Consider the following 24,214-nt stretch of genomic DNA (forward strand, 5'->3'; position numbering starts at 1 on the left):
CCATTCTGCATTTTAAAAAGCAACTTGTGACATCCGTTCTGGTTGTCTGTTTCCATTTAGGATTTTTCATATTTCAGTCTCTCTGGTGGCACTTGGGACAGGATTTGTTAAAAGGCTTGGGCACGGTTCTTCTGACCAAGGTAGATGTGGTGCAAATTTGTAGTGCGTTGCTGGTGCTTTTAAGAGTTGTTCCGGCTATTAAATAGTCCACGTTGATCTGTGCAATCATCAATATTATTTCTAAACAAACCAAACAATAGTGTTTAAGTTGTTCTGTTAGAGCCATCAATATGCTGATAACAAGTGAAAAATGTAAGGTGCCTACATTGTTGCGTTTTTACAAGAGTTACATAATTTTGTTTAACTGACACTTATTTTTTTTCCAAAGGTGAATCTTATTAGTAATGCAGACTAGAATATTTCAAATAATTAATAGGATTTTATTTCCAAAATGCCGTTTGTGTCCGGATGTATTCAGATTGCATATATCTAGAAGTATCATTACTATAAATGCTATAAAAACACTTAAATCTTGTCCTTAGGCCATTTATGGTCTAAATAGATGACACAAAGGGAAAAAGGATACTTTACGCCTGTACTACAATAATACTCCCATTATTATGCCTTTGTGCATGGGGAAATAAGGAGTTGCAAAATTAAGTAAGACTTCACGTACCTGTTTAAAGTCTTTTAAAATATTTGTTCTATTTCTGTATTAATTTTGTGTGATAAAACTCTAGAGAATTAATGCATCAAATGCAAAGCACAAAAAATACCGTAGTCCCACAAATATTTCTACTAACAGGCAGTCTATTTCTGAAGAATACTTGTGTGCCTTGTCATGTTAGAAGATGAAAGACCAGAGGCCAAAGGTAATAGAGAATCTTCTTATGGCTTGGGAATAATATGATTATTTGGAGTCTAATACACTCATAATTTTGAAAATAACAGAAAAATACAAGAAGTCTGAAAGAAAATTACTTAAAATTGGCTTGTCTAGAACTAGCATGGTGAGATGGTATTACGCTAAAATTGCCAAATACCCTTACAAACTTGCAGCAGGAAAAGACAAATTTTGTATAGAAAAGTGTAAATAATATTAACAATTTCAGATCTTTGCTTGGAGTTTTTTACTTCATTCTGACTATCCTAAGTTCCTTGTTGATGAAGAGACACAGCTGACATTATGCAGAGGTAAATTAAATTTCCCTGATCTTCATTGCAGAAGCATATTTGGAAACCATGATGTACAGACAAAACTCGTAAGCAGAACAATAAGTTTTTGCTCTACTCCTGTCAGTACTCTCCCATGCACTCATTGTATATTTATAAGAGATAAAAAGAATTGCAGTTTTAAACATCACTTTTTTGATGTCTTGAAAAGGCTGACTGCCTGAGAATTTGGCAGCTTCCTCAGATTATCTCAGAAAATGTCCCGTAAACTGAACTGCAAAGTTGTACAGGCTTGCAACCCGAACCATAATTCTAGTTTGCTAGAAGGAAAAGGTTCTTCCAATGACTTTCTGCATGTGTCAGGTTTGCATAAGCCCAGACATCCTTAAAGCAAGAGTCTAGAAGAAGAAACCCAGCCTAGAAGTAATTCTGAGCAGGAATTTTAAATTAATCCATCTTTACTTAAAATTAAGACTTTGAATGAACTAAATCAGTATTGTTGAATGAAGTTTGTTTTGACTCAATCTTTTGTACAGAATTATCCTTATACACAATGAAACACATATAGATGCTTATTGTAGCATTTTATTTTATTTCTCCACCCTTCAGTTATCTTCTACTTTTCCTTAACAGTCACTCCTGTTAATAAAACGGTCGGTCTGGTGTCCCACAGAATACATTTCATCTGACCTGTCAATCTATTAGCAAACTGGTAGCTTCCAGCAATAGGATTCATCTTGATTTCCCACCCCCCACCTCCATATAAAATTCTCTAAAACACTTTCTGGAAAAGGAGAGACTTCAGGATGCAAACTTTCACAGGTATTTAAGGGATTTTGCAGCTGTGCTTTATTTCTTTCCCTTGTACCTTTTGTTGTAAAATGAGAGTCAATTATCCTAGGTTTATCGTAAGACCTTTGGTACCTTCCCCATGTCTTGCCCTAGCTCAGGCTCCACTCCTATCTGTGTAATCATAGTGAGCAGGCTTATATTACAACTTTAGAGAGGTGACAGGGAACGTTATGTCTAATGCTGTCTTCTTCTTGGGCTAGTATGGAGCCAGATGAGTCTCACCTAGATCAGCACTTTTGTGAACAGCAAATATGACAGAAAGCATTCATTTCTGCTTAATCCTCTCTTTTTAGTTTAGTCCTTCCTGCTCAGGTCTGTCCTGATAAAACTACATTAGGAAGGAAAACTTGCTCCCGCCTTGTGCATGGTAGGCTTCAGCTGTGAGATGCTGCTAACTGAAGATTTTCTGATAGGCAAAATATTAGACAAATCCATCACAAGTGAAAACCTTCTTGCTGTGCAGCTTGCATGCTGAACAAGTAAAAGCCATGGTCTAGATGGCAGTCAGGACTCTGGCAGAGTGCATGTGTGTTTATTCACATGTATGATTTGTCAGTGTCTTATTGTACTGGACAGTATACTGGTGTTGGAAAGAATCATGCAGTTTACTTCTCTTGGCATATTAGACAAACAATTTTTAGATAATGCAATATGTGAGCCATATGCATGTATGCTGTTTTGATTTCCACATAATGTCAAAAGCTATCTTCCTCAATGTACACAAGGATTTATTACTTATGAGCTTAATAAGCAGGCAAAAAATAGTTTTACCTTGAAAAGCAGATTATATTTACTAAGAGCTGAAATTCTGCCCTGAGAAAGAATCAGAAACACAGGAACATTTCTGTTCATTTCTTCTGAGAAAATGTTTTGAATGCTAGTGTGTAAGCCATGGAGGGGGGGTATATTTCTTAATAAGATTTCCCTTGGGATTGTTTTGGCTGAGACAAAGAGCTTAAGCTGGTACTTCACATTTTTCTAGACAATGTTCAGAAATAGCTGCATAAAAGCTCATTTCATTATGGTGTATGGAAATAGATTTCAAGTAAGTGGTTAAAATGAGAGAAAATCTTCCTTTGTAATTTAGACATCTGAGCAGCAATTTTTGCTCTCCTCAGTATAATGTCCTGGTACTTAATCATCAAGAATAAATTACTATCCTTCAACTATACTAATTTTCCCCCTTTAGTTTCTGCTTTTTGTTTTGTGTCACAACTGTGAAAAATGTGTAAGAACAGCATTCCAGTTGGTGCTCAAAGTGATAATATATGTAGTCTGTGATTTGGGCAATTAATTTCCTAGTTCTAGGTCACCTGGTGATTTTGTGATTCTTAGTTCTGTATCACCTGACCCCCTCATGTGTCAAACTATGTGAGCAGAGGTTAAACTCTAGGTGTGTACTTACGTGCTTTCCTGACTCTTTTTCAAAAGTATCGTGCCTTCAAGAGTGACACCTATATTATTTTATTAATATTGTTGTAGAGGAAGAAAGTCATCGCAGAGAGAAAGCACTTCTGCTAATCTTAAGTTTGGAAAGTTTCTTAAGGGTTCTTTAAAATTGAACCAGGAATTTTACATTACCACAGTAATCTCTTTAGGGTTTATAATGTGAACGTGGAACTGAGGTGATGATCTTTATGTGGTGTAGCAGTTCTGGAGGAAGTGGACTGCTCTATTTTAGATCAAACAAAGCTGCTTCTGTCTCTGTCAACATGTGCCTGGCTTACCTCTGAAATACTTTAGCCATTTTTATTTATTTCACCTAAACTAATATTTGACCTAGATTTCGGACATTTCTACGCTGTACTGCAGTGACTGATGGTCGTGAAAGAGTTTGGCTTGGTGAAACTAGCCAAATGAAAACTAAGAGGAGATGTGATTTTCTCTGTTTAAAACACTAAAATTATAAACACCAGAGAAGAGAAAGAAGTAAAAAAAATAGTAAAAACAACAACAAATATACCTGGGCTGTAAATAAAAACACAAACTGCTTCAGAAGCAAATTCTGATAAAAGAAACATAAACTACTTTCAAGGTAAAGCATGATTAGTTTTTGAAATTATTACATCAAACAGCTATTTAGTAGAAAGCTAGACCACATGACCTACAGTGCTTTTTCTCCAGTATATGATGATATTTAATAGATAGGTTATGACAGCTTTTATATATGTAAACTTTATTTTTCAGGCTTGGAAATAACAAAAGATGTTTCTTATATGAAACGTTATTGTTCGAAGTAGGTTTATTAATTCTGATGTGCCAGTTATAATATATTCCTGTTTACTAGGAAGTGTATATCATAAATATCAGACTTCAAACTCTATATTTAAATATTAAGCTGTAGTTATGTTGAACTTTAACTGGATTTATAGAAAATATTAGAACATAATGACATTTTTCTGGTGCTTTCCTGGTGATATCGGGATTTGTAATAAAATCATCTGGTTTTTAATGATATTGCTGACTCCAATGCAAATGTTTTAATTTCAAACTCTGTCCTTAACTATGACGAATGTAATAGATAAAAATACAGTGGGACATCACTATTAGACACACTTTTTAAAAAAATCTAGAGACTATATAGAAAGAAATGAGAAAAAATTGAGAAATGGGAATAGAGGGTGAATTCAGTTCATAGGCTAATGCTAGTTAAGGGAATCAAGAAAAAAACAGGGATAAAATCTTCTGCAGATATATATCATTCCAACCTTAATTTAGTGATGCATAAAACCTTTGAAAGGTTTAGTGGTCTTTCTTTATTCTTCAGATAAATTTATTTCTTTTTAGAGTAAAATTTGAAACAGACAGAGAGATAAAATAAGCAGATGTTTGGTTTTTTTCTCCTTTTCCTTAGTAGAGTTTATTAAATACATAACACTAGCTTTTAGTGTCCTAAAATACGAAGTACTTAATGATGTGAGGTTTTCCAGCATGGACCACAAATGCTAATTTAAAAATACTTTGTCCCAAGCTTGAAAGCAATGCCTCTTTCAACAAACTTACACTTAAAATTCCACATGCAGATGTATTATCTACAATTATCTGCTTTGGCCCACAAGATCCATCCCTGAATACAATTTTAAAGTGGCTTTTATCTTATATTCCTTTCTAGCTGGCATCTTATTCATTAAAATCTGTCTCCTCATGGTTGCTCTTTTTCTGCAACTTGTCTTGCAGTTTGGTGAGCTGGCCAGAATGCCAAATTCAGAAAAATTTTGTGAGCACAAGAATAATTCCTCCCTTCATGCAGGTACACAAAAGGCAGGACAGGAAACAGACTGTTTAACATCGACCCCTTTCTGAATCCAAGGTCTTGAGGAGGATCTCTAGCTAAAAGCAGCACTAGCAGAGAAAAGAGAAATATCTGGGAAGTGTTAAGAGGCCTTCAGGAACAGAGCCTTAGAGGTAAATAATGTTATACTGAACATTCATCCTTAGACCAAATATTTTAAGGTGGAGGAACCTTCCAGAATTTTTCAAATTGAAAACACCTGCTAAATAATTTTGATATCTTTTACAGATAAAGTTGAATAACACATCTACTGTATATCCTTATTCATTCAGTCAGGTCCTGTCTCTCTCTGCTCTTCCTAATCCACAAAAAAATAAGTTGTTTTGTCTTGACATTTTATCAGGGGCTGGAGAGGAAGGAAGAGAGAGTCTGTTGGTTGAATGCTTGGCTATGTTTTTAAATGGTGTTAAACACATCAAAAATATCATAAATATCAAATAGCTTGCTTTATTTTTTTTTCTTTTTTCTTTTCTTTCTGTCAAGCAGAAATAATAATGAAAGCAACAGATCAACAGGGAGCAAGAAAAAGTGAGACTGCCCTGATAAAAAGTCATAGTTAATTTAGGATTTCTGGGGAAGAGGAGTTTATGTGGTTGTCTGACTTCCACAGGGAGTTTTTGATGCTATCAGCTTTCTTCCTTTCTGAAATGGTCGTTCTACCATAGCATGGACACTTCCATATACATATATATCTAAAGGAAAATCTACTGATTTCTAAACCTGATTACTGAGTTATCCAAATTGACCTGTTTTAGCAGTATAGCAACACGTTTCCGATTTTTTTATTGTTTTCAGAACAACAACTAAGACAGAGAGGCTTGATTTTAACAGCAGTAGAAACTGGGAACTCCTGTGTGCTCTCATGTCAACTTTTTTATAGCCATATTCACCAATCTCATTTTTTCAGTGCTCAGTTTTAGCTTAGAATAGTAGCTTTTAGCTTAAAAGAATAGTATTTAGTAGCACTAAATCTCATTCTGTATTAGGATATATACTCAACTGCCTGACCCCATGCACCATAAGCCTGTGGTAAGACCCATAGCACATGAACAGGAAAAAAAAAAGGTGTGTGTATATCAAATGCAGCTCACATCTTCTACATAGGCAAGAGGCCTGGTGGTTTCTGAATTTCCCATCCATGTCCATATGCAACTCCGCATGTACTTGACAGTTGATGCAGGAAAAACAAACATGAAGTCTGAGCTTTGGCTACAGGAATAATTAACTCAGCCTGTTCCTGATGGCCCTTTTCCCAAGCAACAATTTAGGAAGATGCAAGCTGTATTAGTAGGTCTGATACTGGCAGCCGGCTGCTCTTAGCAATCATCTTTTCCATGGCCCCTTCCAAGATGTAAAGTACATCAGGTAAAGATAAAATATGATAACTTTCAAAGCATTGCTGAGGCTGAGTATTGTGTTCCTTTTTCATAGAATTGAATATATGTTATAGGAAGAAAAAAAAATGGACTCCAACAAGTTACCTGGAATTTATTCTCTTCTTAGTTCTGTAAACATTGCAAATGACTTAAGCTTCACTCTCCTGATTTATAATATCACTACAATTCTTCAACAGAATTAATTTCCAGGAAATCACTGTAGTTCATTTATTACTGTACATAATGTGTGTGCTATAGGTATAATGTTTGACAAGAAAACTCATACTTCTAAATGCTTTGAGACTGATGATGGGATTAATTTTTTTAGCAGGTTAATTTAATGATTTTTTTAAATGAAGCTGACATATAATTTATACATAGTATTTCAATAGCATACACTGTTTATGTACTGTATCTATGTACCACTGGAGCAATTTCCGTGATGCAGCTTCCTTTTGTGGTGGCTGAGCTCAGCAGCTGCTGTATCTTTCCTGCTATATGATTTTTTTTTTTTTTTTTTTTTCCTTCTTAGGATTTGATACCAGCATTTTGCCAATTTGCAAAGACTCCCTTGGCTGGATGTTTAACAGGCTTGATACGAACTATGATCTGTTGTTGGACCAGTCAGAACTTGGAAGCATTTACCTTGACAAGAATGAGCCATGCACCAGGGCATTCTTCAATTCTTGTGACACATACAAGGACAGTTTGATATCTAACAATGAGTGGTGCTACTGCTTCCAAAGACAGCAAGGTAAAAGATGAGAACAACCTGCATATGTATATGACTGACCTTTTTGTAGTGCTTTATCTTTTTTTAACATATTAAGAAGATTACAGTGAACTACAAGCTCTTAAATGCTGTACCATGAATTTGTGTTAAGGTATTTGACCTATTGTGAATACCTAAAATGAAGTAAAAAACAAACAAACGAACAACTCAAGTTAAATGGAAAGGCTTGCTAGAAATTCAAGGATTCTAAAGAAAGTGTAAAACAGCGGCTAATGCTTTTACAGCAGTATTTGTTTCTCATGCCAAATTCCAGTAAGTATGTAGAGGAAACAGACCAAAATAAAGAAATTACTTAAATTATTTCTTTCCCAATCTACTTTGCCTACATTATAAAATAAACTTTTTTATTGCTAAAGTAGGGCATCCTAATGTTCTATTTTGTGAGCCTATTAAAATAACTGAATGAACATTATGGATAAAGTTATTTCCAGTCATTTGGACCTAAACCCAATTGATTTTTACTGCCTAGATGAATCTTGTGTTAATGTCCTGATGTGATTTGGTTAAACAAATAAACACAACCTATAAGCATTATTTTCCTGAGGATCATATAGAAATTTTAGATCTAGGTGAGACATCACATAAATTATATAATCAAACTAGTTGTAATGAATCAAAGAATTTACTCATCACATATTGGCTGAAACTGGACAGAATTGCCCCTTCGTTTTTCTTACTAACATGGGGGAGATTTTCAAAGGAATAAACAGCAGCCAGGGCCCAAATTTCTACTGCTAGTAGAAGAGATAATACTGATTTGGTGGAAAGTTTGCAAAGCCAGTTCAGCCTTTTTGAAAATGTTAATATCACTTTTTTAATCTCACTTGTGCCCTTAAAACTGTCATGATAAATTCCCATTAGCACTCAGCATCCATGGTTTGACTCTGATTTCTGTGGAAATAAAGATTTTTATCATGCCACATCTGCCCATTGTAAATCTGAACAAAAATAAAGGTGTACTTCTGTAGATACATACTAAATAGCAGACTTCTTTTCTTTGGTAACTTTGTAGTTAAAAAAATCTTTCAAAACACCTTGTTTTGTAGTAGAACAACATTTTGGCTTTTATTTTTATAAGCATTTATGTACTGCTAACAAAATCAGTAAATGAAAAATAACCCATGCCAGAAGTAAAGTGGTTCTTAAAGTAAAGAACATAACACATTTTGTTTGGTTGTCTTTAAAATAAAAAAACCACCACCACAATCATTTCAGCTTAATATATAACACCCTTACTCTTTGGAGGGCAGCATAATTCTTTTCAATTTTCAGAGAAAGTACAGCACATAACATGTGGCCTAGTATGGTCCAAGGTTCTACCAGTTGGCTCTTCTACCAGTTTCATATAATGCACGTACAGCATAACCAGGGCATTAAGAAAGCACTTCCACAGATTAGTTTCAAGAAATTTTGCATTCTATAGCCTATAAATACTGTTAGTCTAAAATATTTGCTCAGTGTACCGCTAGAACCCAAGGATGGTATCATAAAGACTGATTTAAACACTATTGAATTATATTCAGTACCCCAAAGGCTAAAAATCCGCGATCTGGCTTTCAGTGACACTGATTCTCCCCATTGCAGAATCCAACATTATAAAGCTTTTCTTTCCTTTTTACCAATTTTCTCATTGTCTTGACCATGGTGTTATGATAAGGTGCAGATTCAAAACAGGTTAGATAGCTTTTGATACCACAGTGTGTTTGAGCATATAGTAAAAAAGATGCATCCTCAACATTGTAAATGAGGTGAAATCTCAGTTTTGGCAATCCTTGCACATTAAACATGCACTCCATCCCTCCAAATTAACACTGTCAACAAAATCTGTATTCTCCTTTTTTGAAGGTATAAGGAGAAAAAAAAGCTCATAGTCTTCTTTTGTCACATCTTATTATTAGCTCTTGCACAACTATCTGAATCCTAACTCCCTAATGTATTAGTGACCCACTAAATTCTCTATTCATAATTTGCAGTGTTATGCTAAACCTTGTAATATGTTCATGTTTGGTTGTGTTTTACTTGATTGAACAGTCTAAATAAGACCTCTACTAGACCTTTGCTATTAATAGCAAAGAGATGGCTAGGTAGAGAAATTCAGTGGCTTCTCTCTGATGTTTACTAAAATAAGTTGGTATTAACAGAATGCTTCAGACCATGTAGACAGCTCTCTATTCATTGAGGTTAGTAGGTGCTTTCTGGGCAGATTTAGTTTTACTGCACTGCTGTTGATTAACGGTGTTCAACATGAATACAAAATTTAGTCAACAATACGTATCATATTGGGATAGAAATTCTGTCGTGTTATTTTAAAATACATAGTATTTGCTTGAGTCATTATCTGAGAAACCGTTTTGCTCTTTGATCTTAGCTTCACAGTTCAAGACTGTCAGGATCAGACAAGAACTTACAACTCTTCTTTCTTTCTGCTTGAGGTCTGTCATGATGCATTACAGTACACTAGACCCATTACTGCACATTACTCACAACTTCTAGTCAATATAAGCAACTTCTTATGAATACTTAAGTCAGATCTTTCTTGCTCAGAAAAAGATTTTCCTGTAGTAGCTGTCCCACCTTGACTAATGCTTAAACACTTACATGTGGCTCAGTGGTGCTTATTGCATTTTCTCTTGACCTTATTCTGCTTTATGTGTAGTTTTGATATGTCCAAGACACTATAATGCATTTCTGCACTACTTCAAAATCTGCACTTTGCCAGTGCTCTTTGGAAGTCTTCCTATATGCTTTGATCGCTATTGCCCTCTAGTTTCAACTACAACTCATGCAAGTGCTTCAGTGCCCATCTCCAGAACTTATTTTCATAGTTGTGTGAAGCTAGCTTAACACTTTAGTGCTTATCTAAATGCTGAGGCACTTGCAATGTTGACCTTTTTATAGGTTGAATTTCTTTCTGCCAGTACTTCATCATTATTACAGCCTTGTTTTTGTTGCATCACTGCTTCAGAGTAGGAGAGTACCCACTTTTGCAGGGAATATTAATGCTTAGCACCTAAGTGTTTCTTTACTGCAGGCCTCTGCATGGGTCTATTAGTCCAGCACTCCTCTAGATGCCTTTTTCTTACAGGCTCTTCTATCTGTCAAGGCTGGAAGATGTCTTTATGACTTTAAAACTAGTCCATCTTACAGAAGAATGATAATTATCGTGATTCATGTTTGTTTCATCAGTCTGTTCAGATTGCAGGACTTCAAATATGTTTATAGATTATTCTAAAGGAAGGTGTAACATGCCTTAACACATAATTGGGGTCCCCAGAAGGATTTCTTGAAGTGCAATATTGATGCTTCAGATCCCTAAAGTTAAAGCTCAGTTGTCCAAGAACAATTATAATACTTGACCCCAAGCACAGGCAAGGCACAACATGGTGGCCTAATCTTCTGATCCATATGCCAGAAGCTAGGGGCTCTGCCGAATATTATCTGCTTGATAGATGGAATATCACTGTTTTGTAATTGAAAAAGATGGAGAATCTGTGAAAGCTGGAGGCTCAGTGTGTGGGTAGCAGCTCCTTGAGACATGTCTGTTAAAAATCCTAGACATTCTTTGTCAAATCTACCAGTTTTACTCCCATTGCTCTGTTAACATGCCTCTTTTTGGTAAATCAAAGCTTAATCATACTAGCCTTGCAGCACCTCTTGACACAACTGAATATTGATGTCTCAAGGGCCAGTATTAATAACATGGCATACTCTGGTGTACCTCAGTACTTCGAGGACTGAAGAACTGTGGATGGCTGCTGTTAAGTGGTTCATGAATCACTCATAACAATGCAGTGATACCGTCAGAAAGACAATTCCTGCCACACCTGTGGAAGTAGATTAAGGATGATTAGGTCTCTTATTTCCATTCAGATTATCAGAAAGACTGATGTCAGATTCATTTCTGTTTCAAAGGAAGCCACCACACTGATTTTTGTAAAGAAATTTTTTCTCCTTGGCTCAAGACTCCCAAAAGTTGTCCAATGACACTGCTTTTTTATTGAAATAAGTTCAGAAATCTAAAAGAAAGCTTTTCCAAACTCAGGAACTAACTGGAAAAGAAAGAGGGAAGCATTATGATTTGGGGAGAGAGGAAAAACGATATGCTGTGGACCAAAAGGAATTGGTTGAACTGCCGTTCTCTTTGACAGTTTTAAGCACCAGAGTGACTTAGTATTGTTAAGAGTTTTTGCTGCTTTTATCCTGAGAAGCAAAGCTTAAGTATGAATCTTGAAGACCTAGCTTCTGAGAAGAAGAGAGTTTTGGGTAAGTAACTTTCTCATATTGCCTTGTTACCTTTTGGTTAGTGGTATTCCTTTTTGTAATTATACCACCAAAGAATTATACCTGTACATGAAGATTTTTTTCATTAAGTATAGTCCATCATTTCCACATGTTAGTGCTCATGTGTGCAACTCTGTGTTTCTAATTTAGGATTTTTTTTCCATAGAACAAAATACATGTATTTTTTCTATTTGACTAGTTCTTCTCCTTCAGCATATTTCCCATCTTCTTTGAAAGATAGAATAGAATAGAATCATTTAGATTGGAAAGGACCTTTAAGATCATCAAGTCCAACCATTAAGCTAACACTGCCAAGTCCACCACAACCCTAGATCCTTCTAGCCTATGGTACTTGTGTGCATAAATGACTAATTTTTTAGATTACCGATTAATTGAAAATACCTTTCGTTTAAGAAATAATTGATCCTCAGAATGTTGTACACTTAAGAGCTTAACTCTTTAAATATCAGGAAAGACAGAAACCTTAGTTTTGAAAGGTAATGAACATCTCTGGCATAATAGTGAGCATGATCATCATCAAAGCACTTCTTACAACAAGAAATGTAAAACTTTATATAGCCTCAGCAAATACTCAAAGACTAAATACTTAAAACCCAATACCCATCCAATGGTGTCAAGGCCCAGTGGTGTTCAAGAGCACACACAGAAAATTGCTTGGTGTCTGGAAAGACGCCTCTTGAAAATTTGTTCTGGCACCGAGACTCCTGTGAACAGTATTTTAAAAGTAGGGCCTACTTTTAAGGCCTTCACTCTAAAAAGAATCATTATAGATTTAGTGTGAAAACCTGGCCCACGAGAGTCGAGGCCACTCTAAACATTTATAAGCTTCTTTAAATGTATAGGATATGTAAATAGCATTTAAAATGTAAAGACAAGAGAAATAAACAGCCTACTGTCAGTAAGGGGTTATTATTGTCTTCCAGTTTCTCTTTACTCTGTCAGATAAGACCTCATGAATAATACCAAAGGCCTATTGGTATATCTAGGCTATGCCAGCCAAGAGGCTATGTGTTCACCAGAAATGTATTTTTGATCCCCAGTTCATCTAGGCATTTGTCACCAGAGTTTGAGCATTTCCACAAGAAAGGCACCTCCATGTATTATAATGTATTCTTGCCTTTCCTGCACTCCTTTGTGCATCTTGTGCTGCTCTCAGCTGGCTAAAGGGTGAGCACTCTTGTTTTCCTTTAGGAGGAATTCAGTAAAGGCTACTTTGGGCTATCATCACTCAGGTGATTTTTGCCTACCCATTGCCCTACACAGTGACTAGGTTCTGGTCTAAGTGTGTGCTTCATCAATAAGCTAGGCCAGTCTTAATGATCTTTAAACTAGCTCAGAAGATTTTTTTTTCTGTTTGCATGGAAAAAAAGTAGTTTCACTATATTTCAGAAGGGAACCTTGAGTTAATTGCATGGCAAAGATGTATTCTAAATAATCAGAGTCTGATAAAATGGCAAATGCATTTAGTATTCATAGAATGTGAGATTTTAGTGAGATGTTATCAGAATACTGTCTGGGAATGATATCAGCTAAAGACGCATGTGAGTAAACTCAGTAATACTACTGCTCATTCAGAATGAGAAATGCCTTTGTGCTAATGGTCTAATGTAGTACGCAGTATCAGTGTTCAGAGATAAGTACTTTGCCATCTTTGATTCTTTCACTTATTCAGCAGTAACATATACACATTCATGTCTTATTTCCTTCCCATTCATGGGGCATACTGTGACTTGCTTTTATAGACTGTAGAAAATTAAATGTTTCAGAACTGGAGCTGTAACTCTGAAGAATGGAAAACTGAATTTTAATACCTATTCTGCCTCTTAGAGCCATCTAAAGTTTGGCCACTGTTTTTAACTTAGTTTGCTGAACATGGGGCTTTGTACCCATGGGATTCAGTCTTAAACTGTTGCAACAGAACCACTATCTTGCAGACTTCAGTGGAGAAAATTCTTATTTTCTTAGTGTAGTACATGAAATACAAAACTTGAACATGACTTCTAACAAGGACAAAAGGGAAAGCATTAAAAGAGCCATCCTGTTTCTAACCAATACATGAGGCAAGCTTCACAGTCACACTCTGATTTCTGTAGACTGATAAAATAGGGTGTGATAGAGTTACTATTTTGGTCTAGCATTCCCTGATCCTCCAGACTAGTGACTAGATGCTCACTGGGTTAACTGGGAGTGGCCTTCTGCACAAATCCATGGTGGTGCTCTAATTCATAATTCTGGAGCTGTAGCAAGGTGCAGTAATTCTTTTATTTCAGAGCTTAGAACATGACTACTAATGCAGGATGCGTGTGTTTCTTAAGATCAGTAGTTAGAGTGACCTTAGAACGTAGCAAACTATGAAAACTTAGTCATATGCTTTCTTTCCTAGATACAGTGTAATCTGTTTAACATTTTTTATGTCATTTTAGACCCACCTTGCCAGACAGAACTCAGCAACATTCAGAAGCAGCAAGGAGGAAAGAAGCTCCTAGGTGAGCCATAGATCATTCTTTTGAAGGTTTTATTGCTTACATAAATAACCCTAGTGAAACAGCAACATAAAATCAATATTAATCCAACAAAGATAGACTGCAGTAAATTCCAGCAACAAAATTTATGAAATTTTTGAAAGCTATTAAACTTAGTTTTATTACCTTACCTACCAAAAGATATTACATCTGTTTTATTACCCTAATAGAAGGTACGTTTTTGCAGTTATAGAGGGGACAGTCTGAGGCACTCCTAAATTAGTATCTCTGCTGATCCTTTACCTGTAATATTCTTTAAGTAATTGAAATCTTTGTTTTGAATCAATTTATACTGTATCAATATTACTGAAATGTAAAAGCTTCATTTTACCATTAGCCACTGTATGAAAGCTACAATAAAAGGCTTGGCCCAAAGTAGTCAAAACTGTATTTCTGCTAAGGATGGTTTCTAACAACTGTGCACTTCAAAATGCTTTCATATGAATGTTTTGTTCATTGTGGTTTGTCTACATTTTATGTTTCTTTCAAAAAGTCTCCATTCATTCCAAATGAATAACAGTGAATTATTCAGCCTTAGGCAAGTCGCTGCCTCACAAATAAGACCCTGATTGTGTGTCTTGTACTCTTGGTGGGGAACCTTTTCGGCTTAGAGCCTAATTTGCCTAGGTATTTCGCATATAAATGCAAATTTAACATTCTTTTTTTTACATTTTTTGTTGATGAAATTGGTGTATTAAACTGCATTTGTCTTCTGTGGTGGAGTAATTAAACATTAGTAGGTAACTAAATGGATTGTAAAATATATATTAAATAAAAACAGCTCCTAAGCCTTGTAGCAGATAGTTTGTTAGTCCAGGAAGTCTGGCCCTTATTATTCAGACTTGTTTGTACTCCACAGATTATAGAACATCTCATTCAGGGTTGGGTGCTACATTTGAGCCTTTTGCCCAGAATACAGTGAAGATCTCGACTGAGACTTTCAGGGAGTAAGGAATATGTATCATAGGATCAGTGAAAAATTTAAAGGAAGATTGGTCACTTTATTTCTTGAAATCAGTCCAAGACTCATACGTGTTATTTTCCCTCCCACTTTTGATATATTCAGTCACTTTCTGCTTAACTGAATTTAGTTATAGGAAACCAGTCAATGTAGAGTCTGGAATGTGGAAAGAGCAAAAGGTAGTTACTTTCTGCTATAATTGTTACATTGGCCACAAGGTAGTTTTCAATATTCTTATTCAATATTTATATATCACAGGGCAGTACCTCCCCTTATGTGATGAAGATGGGTATTACAAACCAAGTCAGTGCCATGGAAGTGTAGGGCAGTGCTGGTGTGTTGACAGATACGGTAATGAGGTAACAGGATCCAGAACAAACGGTGCGGCAGAATGCGGTAAGAACCCTTTGTGGCATTTGGTTTAGAGGTGTTATTCCCTTTGATTACCAACCAGATTAAATTTCTTCAGTAAGAACAGATGTGGGACCCAACTACACGGATTTTGAAACAAAAAATAACAAATTATAATTTGTTATTGTTATTACTTCATTATTTTTTGCAACTCCTATCACTGTGTCAGCTATTAGTAGACCTCGCGTATGTGCCTGGCGTAGTGTATATAAACCTAGGGAAAATTAATTATCTAGAGCAGTGTTAGACAAGCCCCCAAATGCTTGATGAAATCCCTTTGGGTAATCGGCATGCTAGTGAATTCAATTTGACATTTTTTTCAGTTTATGTTTGAGGGAATTACCAAAAGTTCCTAGCACACTGAATCTTCCCTTATTTTTCCCCTTCCTGCAGCACTGTGCAACTTCTTCCAAGAATTCCCATGTCACCTTTATTTGATGTCCCAGATATAGAAAATGGCAATAAAATATTTTCCTTTTTTTTAAAAAGTCTTAAATTACTCCTTTCCACGTCTTTTGCAACAAAAGAACATAGCCTGAAACAAAGGGTAAATTTAACACAATATTTGACATACAAGCTCAGGCCTATTGTCCACGTAGTCCAGGATCCTTACCAGATAAATGCACAGTTCTAGATAGATAATTCAAGATAATAGGTAAGAACTGGACAACAGACAGTGTATATTATCAGTAGTCTTTATTGTCATCTGTAAGTTGGACTTAAATCTCTTTCAGTTGTTCCCGGCACTCATTATAGTTCTACAAATCCATAAAATTTGTCTCCTTTTGTTAACAGAGAGAAATTTGTCCCTATTGAAGTGGGTTTCTTTATAGACAAAAGAGTTTTCGTATTATTTATGTTTGATTCCTGTGTCACACTGTGTAGTTTAAAATAAGTAATTGTCCTGAAACTAAGTATTCTGGTGTGCCTTTTGTATGCTTATGTATATTATACTATAAATATGTAGTGTATCTTGTGTATCTTTTCTATAACTATCATACCTTTTTAGCTATCGATTTAGAGACTTCGGGTGATTTTGCCTCTGGCGATTTCCATGAATGGACAGATGATGAAGATGACGAAGATGAAATAATGAATGATGAAGATGAAATTGAAGATGATGATGAAGACGAAGGAGATGATGATGTTGATGATGACGATGATCATGATGGATATATTTGATAATATTAGGGGGTCCGTGAATTGTACCTTTCTAAAATTCACAGGATGACATTTCATAAAATCCCTTTGTTGTTCTGCAAGATCAAAAGGATTCTAACAAACATGTATATTTTGTATGATTATTTCAAACATTGCAGCTGGAGTCATTGACTTTTTTGTTTAAATAAGAATAATTATATTATGTGCTTTTGAGTTTTTAAATGCCTTTGCGCTGAAGAAAACACATTGGAAGTCTAGCCTGAAGAAAGAAATGTTATGTGCTACTGAAAATGTAAACGTGCAAAACACACTATAAAGACAGCCAGTCTCTTTAAAACTCTGGTGAAAAGATACTTGCCCTTACTTGGAACTGTGCATGTCCTCTTCAGAACACGTACTGTAACTTAACTTTAGTTCTGTTGGTGTTTTAGGCCCTGCGGGCTTTGCAAATTGTCCATTTAATAAATCAAAAAAGTATTACAGTAGAAAAACATTGGTGCACAAGTAGCATCTCACCAGCCTTTAATTAACCAAAGGTACAGAGAAAAATTATCAGGAGGGGAAAAATAAAGCAAAGTCCTCCTTTGTGTTTGCATTTGTAGTTGTTTTTTATTAGGAAATGGCTAGGTTATTGAAAGGATTTTTCAAAAGCAGTAGCACGGACAAGCACCAATTCTGTAATTCTAAAGTTTTCTTGTCCTTCCTTAATGTTTTTTTCTTTCATGTCAAGGTCGTATAGGCTTTATCATTATTTACTCAAACAGTGCTTCACCCTTTGTTGTTTCTCTGTATTTCTCTCTAATCAGATTAGCATAAAATATTTTACATGGGGAAAAAATTTGCTTAAAATTATATTACCTTTATACATGACTGTGTTTCAGAGTATTGGCACTTGCCCCAAGGTAGTTTTTAATAAATGTATAATGATACTTTTTATTTTCTTAATTCAGGAAATAGTTTTGCATCTTTATCTTAATTCATGTTGTTCTCTGTTACTAGTGCAGAAACTTAGGGAACGTATTGTAAAGGTGCCTTGCAAAATAGAAATAGAGAGGTTTTAGCATGCATACCAGTATAGGATGTTAGGCAATAGCTAAGCACACCCAATTACCAAATTAATACCAGTATAGGTACTGCTGCTGGAATGAAGAAAATGGGTTATTTTCTTTTTTTTTTCCTATTGTTATGTAATTACCATGTGGACTAGATTATAATTATTGTGTAGAGTAGCACTTAAGATTTGACTGTAGAGAAAATTACTTTAATCACTGTATTTATGTTAGCATGTTAATTAATTGTGTAGACATTTTGAGACTCCACCATCTTCGTTCATATCATATCTATTGCTTTCTGCCCACAATAAAATTGACGTGACCTGTATAATGTAGTACTACAGGTTGTATAATTTCAAAATTGGATCACTGGTTTCCCATCGTTAATTAAAAGGAAAATCAGTTTCTTATTTGAATTAATTTCTACACATTAAATACTAAATTTAATGTTTACCCTATGTAATATTGAAAAGTATAATGCATTTTCTTTTTTACCGTTTCTGTATAGTTTGCAAAATAAAGAATCTTGTAACCAACCTTTGGCCAGTATAGCCCATCATTTTGACTTTTTGCATAGTTTGACATTTTGAAAACGGAAAAATTTGTGCTTCAGATACATTTCACCTGTTAAAATATGTATTTATTTGTATAAAGCCATTTATTAATGTTTTATTTCTAGTAAAGAATTTTCAACTAAGGCAAAACCCATAGGGAGCTTTTATTTTTCTTTATTTTTTCCTGAATTTTCTATAGCTTTGTTATGTACTTTTGTGACATTGTCTCCATTACATAGAAAAGAGAGAGAGATTTCTTTTCAAACTCTGTCATAATTTGTGAGGCATAGTTGTATTATTTTCTTAAATAAAAGTAGTTAAGAGTTTACCGTTCCAATATAGTGGGATTTTATCAGAGAACAGTTTCTTATGGCTGAAATTAACTGACATATAAATTGATTTTAAATAAAGAAGCTAAAGAAAAAATGTTGTCATTATTGGCTGATGTAGCAAGTACTGTTGTGGTTTTTTTTTTTTTCTGATGTGATAAATGGTCATTAGATGATTAACTAAAAATGGATTTCTTTAAAACTTGTGATATTAGGAGAATTAAAGTATGGAAAGAGAATTCATAATATGTTTAGCCTAATGGGATTACAGTATGAAGACCATTCTAAAATGAACTGTCATGCAGAAGAGCATGAAAGAAGTTTATATTCTTTCTTCCCTGAAAATTCCCCACTGGACTGGAAAAGGAGGGAATACGCGTGGATTTTTGTCCCCGAGTATCAAAGCTACCTATCATAAAGTCAGAAGTAAGTCAAGATAGCTAAATTTACTAAAGAACAGTGACAATGAGATTCAGGGTCATTTTGGAGAATTTTTGTGGTCCAAAACTAACAGCAACAACAAACACCTTAATTGTTTCCCATTCCTGAGGAAAAGCCAGAGAAGAGATTGATAGTGTGAGACTTCCTTTGAAAACATCCTCTTTTTAAAAAAAAAAAAAAAAGTAAATTTATGTATGGATTAATATTATGGTGTGGATTTGCTTTCATGATCCCAAATGAACATGAAGCTACTTCACTGCAGCATTAAAGAAATGCATGAAATCAGGAGCAGGTAGAACAAATACAGGCAAAGGCTGGTAATATAAAATCACTAAATACCTAAACCATTCAGAAACTTTTTCTTTTTTCCATCATAGCTAAAAATTTGCAGAGAGGTATGTCCTCATGGGTACAGTCAGGCAGAAAGCAGTAGGGAGCCTTTGATTTTAAAACTTCATTATTTTTACAGTGTTGCTGTCTTTTGTTGTTTTTTCTTGGTCTTATAGTTGTGCACATATATATGTACTTACAAAATACGCAAAGGTACTGGTATAAGTTTGAAGATTTTCAGACACAGTGATTAATCCTTGTGTTCTTCTGTGAATGTGTGGAATTATAAGGCTCAGATTAATTGAAAAGTAAGGAATACCGAGTTCAATGAAATCAATTATTATATAGTCTTTGAAGGAAGTATTTCAGGTCAAGCCACATAGATACACTTAGTTTAAAAGCAAATGAATTAGCGTCATTAGTTTGTTTGTACAAAAATTGGATTATTGTGCAAGACTGAGGAAGATGGACCATAATGATAGTAGGAAATTTTTACTTGTTTTGTGAACATGGACAAGAACTGGATTTCTTTTATTATTTTTAAAGAATCCAGTGCCCAGGTGGAATAATAAAAGTTTATCAGAAAGCAGATTAATTTTATGCTTCATAAATTAAAATGGAAATTAAAAATTATCTGCATTTACAGGGTTTCTTCATTAGAACAGTGTATGTATTTCTAATTACTAAAAGCTTTGAAAAATTGGATTTAAATACAGCTGTGACAGCACAAATTTATTTGAAATACAGTAATCCTTTTTCCTGTTTTTCTACTAATTAAATATATTAGTAGCAAATAATCGACAATTTTATTTCAGCTAATACAGTGGGCACTAAGTAGTTTGTCACCAAGTTTCTATTTGAAGAAGCAGGTCAGGATAAACATGAAGAACAATATAATAGATTGGAAGAATCTCCAACTTAACCAGTTATCACTGGGTAAGTAATTAAAATATCAAAAGTTTTTGAAAAAAACCAATCTGCCTCTGAAGGCAAGTACCATATTGGACATGCTGAAGTAATAGGGTAACCCTTTGTCATGAGTAGATCCCTGCTAACACAGTGTACTCATTGTACAGGATGGGTACAGTTTGCTAACTTGTTAATTCATCCAGTGAAATGGCAGTAGAAATGACTCTGAAGTTAAGGAACCAGAGCAGGAATGGGAGACAGAGTTGCCTAGCCTAAAAGATGACATCTCTGCTTGAATATTTTGTTGTGTTTCAGATGCTAATTGAACCAAATCCTGAAAAAGAGACTACTGCACAATATCTATCTGTCCACTTGAAGGTGAGTTTTACAAGTGAAATGTGCGTGCCTACTTTTAAAAAAAAAGTCCATGCTATAATGTTAGTAATTTTACATGTCTTCACCAGCTTTCAACAAGACCCCGTAGAAAAATTTTATTAAAACTTCAGACAAGGGTATCCACAAAACTTGTGCTCATGCCTGTAAGCATTTTTGCCAAGATGGTTGCAGTTTATCAGTTAAAATCAAGATGGACAGAGAGGTGGCCTGTTGTCCCTGTCTGCCCATAGCATTCACAGCTGCTTTGTAAACTCTTGGAACATTCTGCAGTCTCCTGAACTAAAAAAAAAACCCAATTATGAATACACATCCCTCCAACTCGTGTTGTTACACTGCTTATCAGGCAAGTGCAGTTTTAAAAGAGCTGGCTATACGCAGCACAAGGCACTGAGGGTGTGTTCCATAGGTCTTGCTATTAACACCAGATACCTGTTTTTAGGAAGACTCTCAAATTCCTTTCCCTTTTCATAATTTACCTCACAAGCTTATGTATTGACATGTTTTGGTGAGACTAAGTTGTCTGCTGGGCTTTAGTCCCTGTGAAGAAGAGGAGATTGGATCTCTTCTACTGTAACTGTAATGCTTCTGATTGATTTCCATGTGCCTGAGGGGGCTGGAGGGCCACACCAAGTTTTACTGAGTTTGGGGTGTTAGAACAGAGTAGCAATAAACAAAATACTTTGTTGATTTTGTTTGAAAGCTAGCAAAGATTACTGAGGTTTTCTCTTTCAAAAAAACACCAGCAATAGCAATCTATAGTAAGATTCCAATTTTGCAGCCATAATGCTGTGATTCTTTTTCCTTATTTCTCAAGAATAATGCAGTTATTTGAAAGCATACTTTGAAAGTAACTGTAACTCAAAATCGATTGGTTTTGAGCATTATGCAAAGCTTCTTAACGGCTTGCTCAGTTTTACTACACTTCTGTATATTCCATTGTGCTACATTAGTGTCAAGGAACTGAAACATGCTTTATTTCAAAATCTGTTGTGTGAAGTTTATCTGTTTTCTAGTGTAAACATTCATTCTTGAAGAAAACAAAATCTAGATATTATTTTAAAGATGTCACCAGTATAAATCCAAGCCAAATCCCCCAAAGTAAAAAATTACTATAAAGACATGCTTGGTTCATATGAGGCATACATTTAAAAATTGAGGTTGAAATGGTTAAAAACTGTCTTAAGAATTCTTGATGCTCTAACATCTGTGGCAGCTACCTGAAAAGTACAGTTGTATCTATATGAAAGTTTATGTATTTATTTTGTGTTGGGAGGTTCTCACGTTTGCTTAGTACAATGAAAAGATTTGTGCAAAGGTAATGTCACTGACCAAATGGATGTCACAAGCTTGTATGTTAGTGTAATTCAAATGAGAGGATACACAATGTGAAATGACACCGCAACAGCAAAAGACGATGATACTTGTCCGTGTTTCTTCATGTGCAAGTGAACTTGCTTCCCTCAATTCCCCCATATGCTTGGAAACAGACTTGTTTCCAATGAAAGGAGGAAATCAAATGTTGAGTAGGGCTGCTTCCTTCATCAGTAAGAGCCCGAGGATCTGCCCCTAGAAGTCTTGCCAGAACATAGGAAGGAGGCTCCTTTGAAGGCACAGCAGCTTAAAATGCATGGTTTAAATAAGACTAATTACTCTTAATTTTGTAAAGAAAATCTACCAACAGCTTTTATTTATGCCTTGAAAATGTACCTGAATATAATCTTTGCTCATGGGAGACAATTTTATTAGTTAAAAAAAAAAAAAGGAAAAAAAAGTAATGCTGTAAGTAAGGCAAGCTCAAAGGAAAGGAAGGCAGGAGAAAAATTAGAATGAGACGGTGTTGCGGCAGCATCTATGTATTTGAGTAGCTGACTGATCCTATCACTGAATAAAAAAGTGTGAGGTTCATTGCTCATGCTGCTTTTTCCTCTCCTAATTTCCCCACACACATGTTTTTATTAAGCTATGTAGCTTTATGGCATATCATTCATATCAGAAGTTACATGTGAGTGCTGAGACAAGTTCAGCTCCCACAGTGGCGTCGTGGCACAAAGCATCTGTAGGAATTGCAGCACTGACCAGGCTAGAAGCTGAGGACGTGTTACTGGCACATTAAAGAGTTCCTCAGAAGAAGCAGTTTATAGCAGATATTTGCCCAGGTGTAATCTAGTGCATCCATTACAAATGCTTGTCTGAGTCAGCGCAGGGAATTGTCCAGAGTTGTTGTTTATATAAATGGTAATTTACTTAGATTCTGATGTAAAAGTGGAATAATGCCATTGAAAGTTGTATATCTTGTCCATTAAGATAGCTTGATTTTTATGTAGTAGAAATTGCATTACTATTTTATCTCTCTGCATAGTAACTTTCATTTGAATCAGCAATACTGGCCGAAAAAGGACTGCCATCTAAGTACATTTCCTGTATCAGTTTTGTAACAGTTTTGTATCAGTTTTGCTGGCACACGGTATGTCTTAAGGCCAAACAGGTAATGAGCAGATCCACTGATTTATAGTTCATTCCTATGATTCTTAGATCTAACTTACACCATAAGCACTAGCTGCCTGGTTAACTGTTCTCTAGCCATATTTAGATTTCAATTATTATGAGAAAGTGAGTGAAAGAAGCTCTTTTTTTCCGCTTTCAAATCTGTAATACATGTCTTTTACTGTTAATTAGAGGTCAATTTATCTTAAATTCTCTCCCACTCCACTGCTCCTCGAATAGCACTACATAGCAATGGAAAAAAAGGCCTATTAATCTTCAACAGCGGGAATAAAATTGCATAAAATGCCTATTATTTGCTGCTGTAGAGGGATAGGTCTTTTTCTTTCTATGTGCAGACAGGAACCTTGCCGTGCAGTCGCCATCTCCTTTGGCACAACAGAGTGAATGTCGCTAGCGTGAGCAGCGCAGTGTTTCAGAAACCTTTGCTGCCTGGCACGTCTCATCTCTGTGTTATCCTTCTCCGTGCTCCTGTGCGGCTGATGTAGTTATGTTGAGACCTGACCACAGAGGGATCAGCTCTGCCACAGAGTAAAGATTTGCTGAAGGGGAATTGCATAAGCCTAAGGGCTTTATGGTAGTGCTGCTGCTGCTGCTTGCCAGAGTGTGATGAAAGAAAGGGAAAGATTTTTCTCTTTTTGCATAGTCAGGTTATGCAAACTGGATAGTCCCACAACAGTGGCCTCTCTGGGCTCTATACTTTATCTTCATAAAAGACATTTGCTCTGTCAGGTGTGTCAGCTTTCCATTTCTCCTGGCTGGACTATAAGCACAGAATAGCTAGCTGCTTTTCCCTACCATTTTATCTATCTCAAAAAGAAAGAAATATTGTGCTTGTGAGGTTTGTTTCTAATTTTT

General features: G+C 35.4%; 1 protein-coding gene across 1 annotated transcript in view; it reads left to right on the forward strand.

Annotated features, from left to right (window-relative positions):
- The window catches only part of SPOCK3 (SPARC (osteonectin), cwcv and kazal like domains proteoglycan 3), a 220,730-nt gene extending 201,898 nt beyond the window's left edge, over positions 1–18,832 (forward strand). The window contains exons 8-11 of the mRNA XM_087736142.1: positions 7,226–7,447; positions 14,212–14,274; positions 15,530–15,667; positions 16,692–18,832. Of these exons, the coding sequence (XP_087592268.1) occupies positions 7,226–7,447; positions 14,212–14,274; positions 15,530–15,667; positions 16,692–16,864 (596 nt within the window). The 3' untranslated portion in view covers positions 16,865–18,832. The remainder of the gene's footprint in view (positions 1–7,225; positions 7,448–14,211; positions 14,275–15,529; positions 15,668–16,691) is intronic.
- Positions 18,833–24,214: the final 5,382 nt, after the last annotated feature.

Source organism: Nipponia nippon, unplaced genomic scaffold (genome assembly GCF_047370975.1).
Source record: "Nipponia nippon isolate SJK-2023a ecotype South Korea unplaced genomic scaffold, ASM4737097v1 scaffold_6, whole genome shotgun sequence".
Classification (NCBI taxonomy): domain Eukaryota; kingdom Metazoa; phylum Chordata; class Aves; order Pelecaniformes; family Threskiornithidae; genus Nipponia; species Nipponia nippon.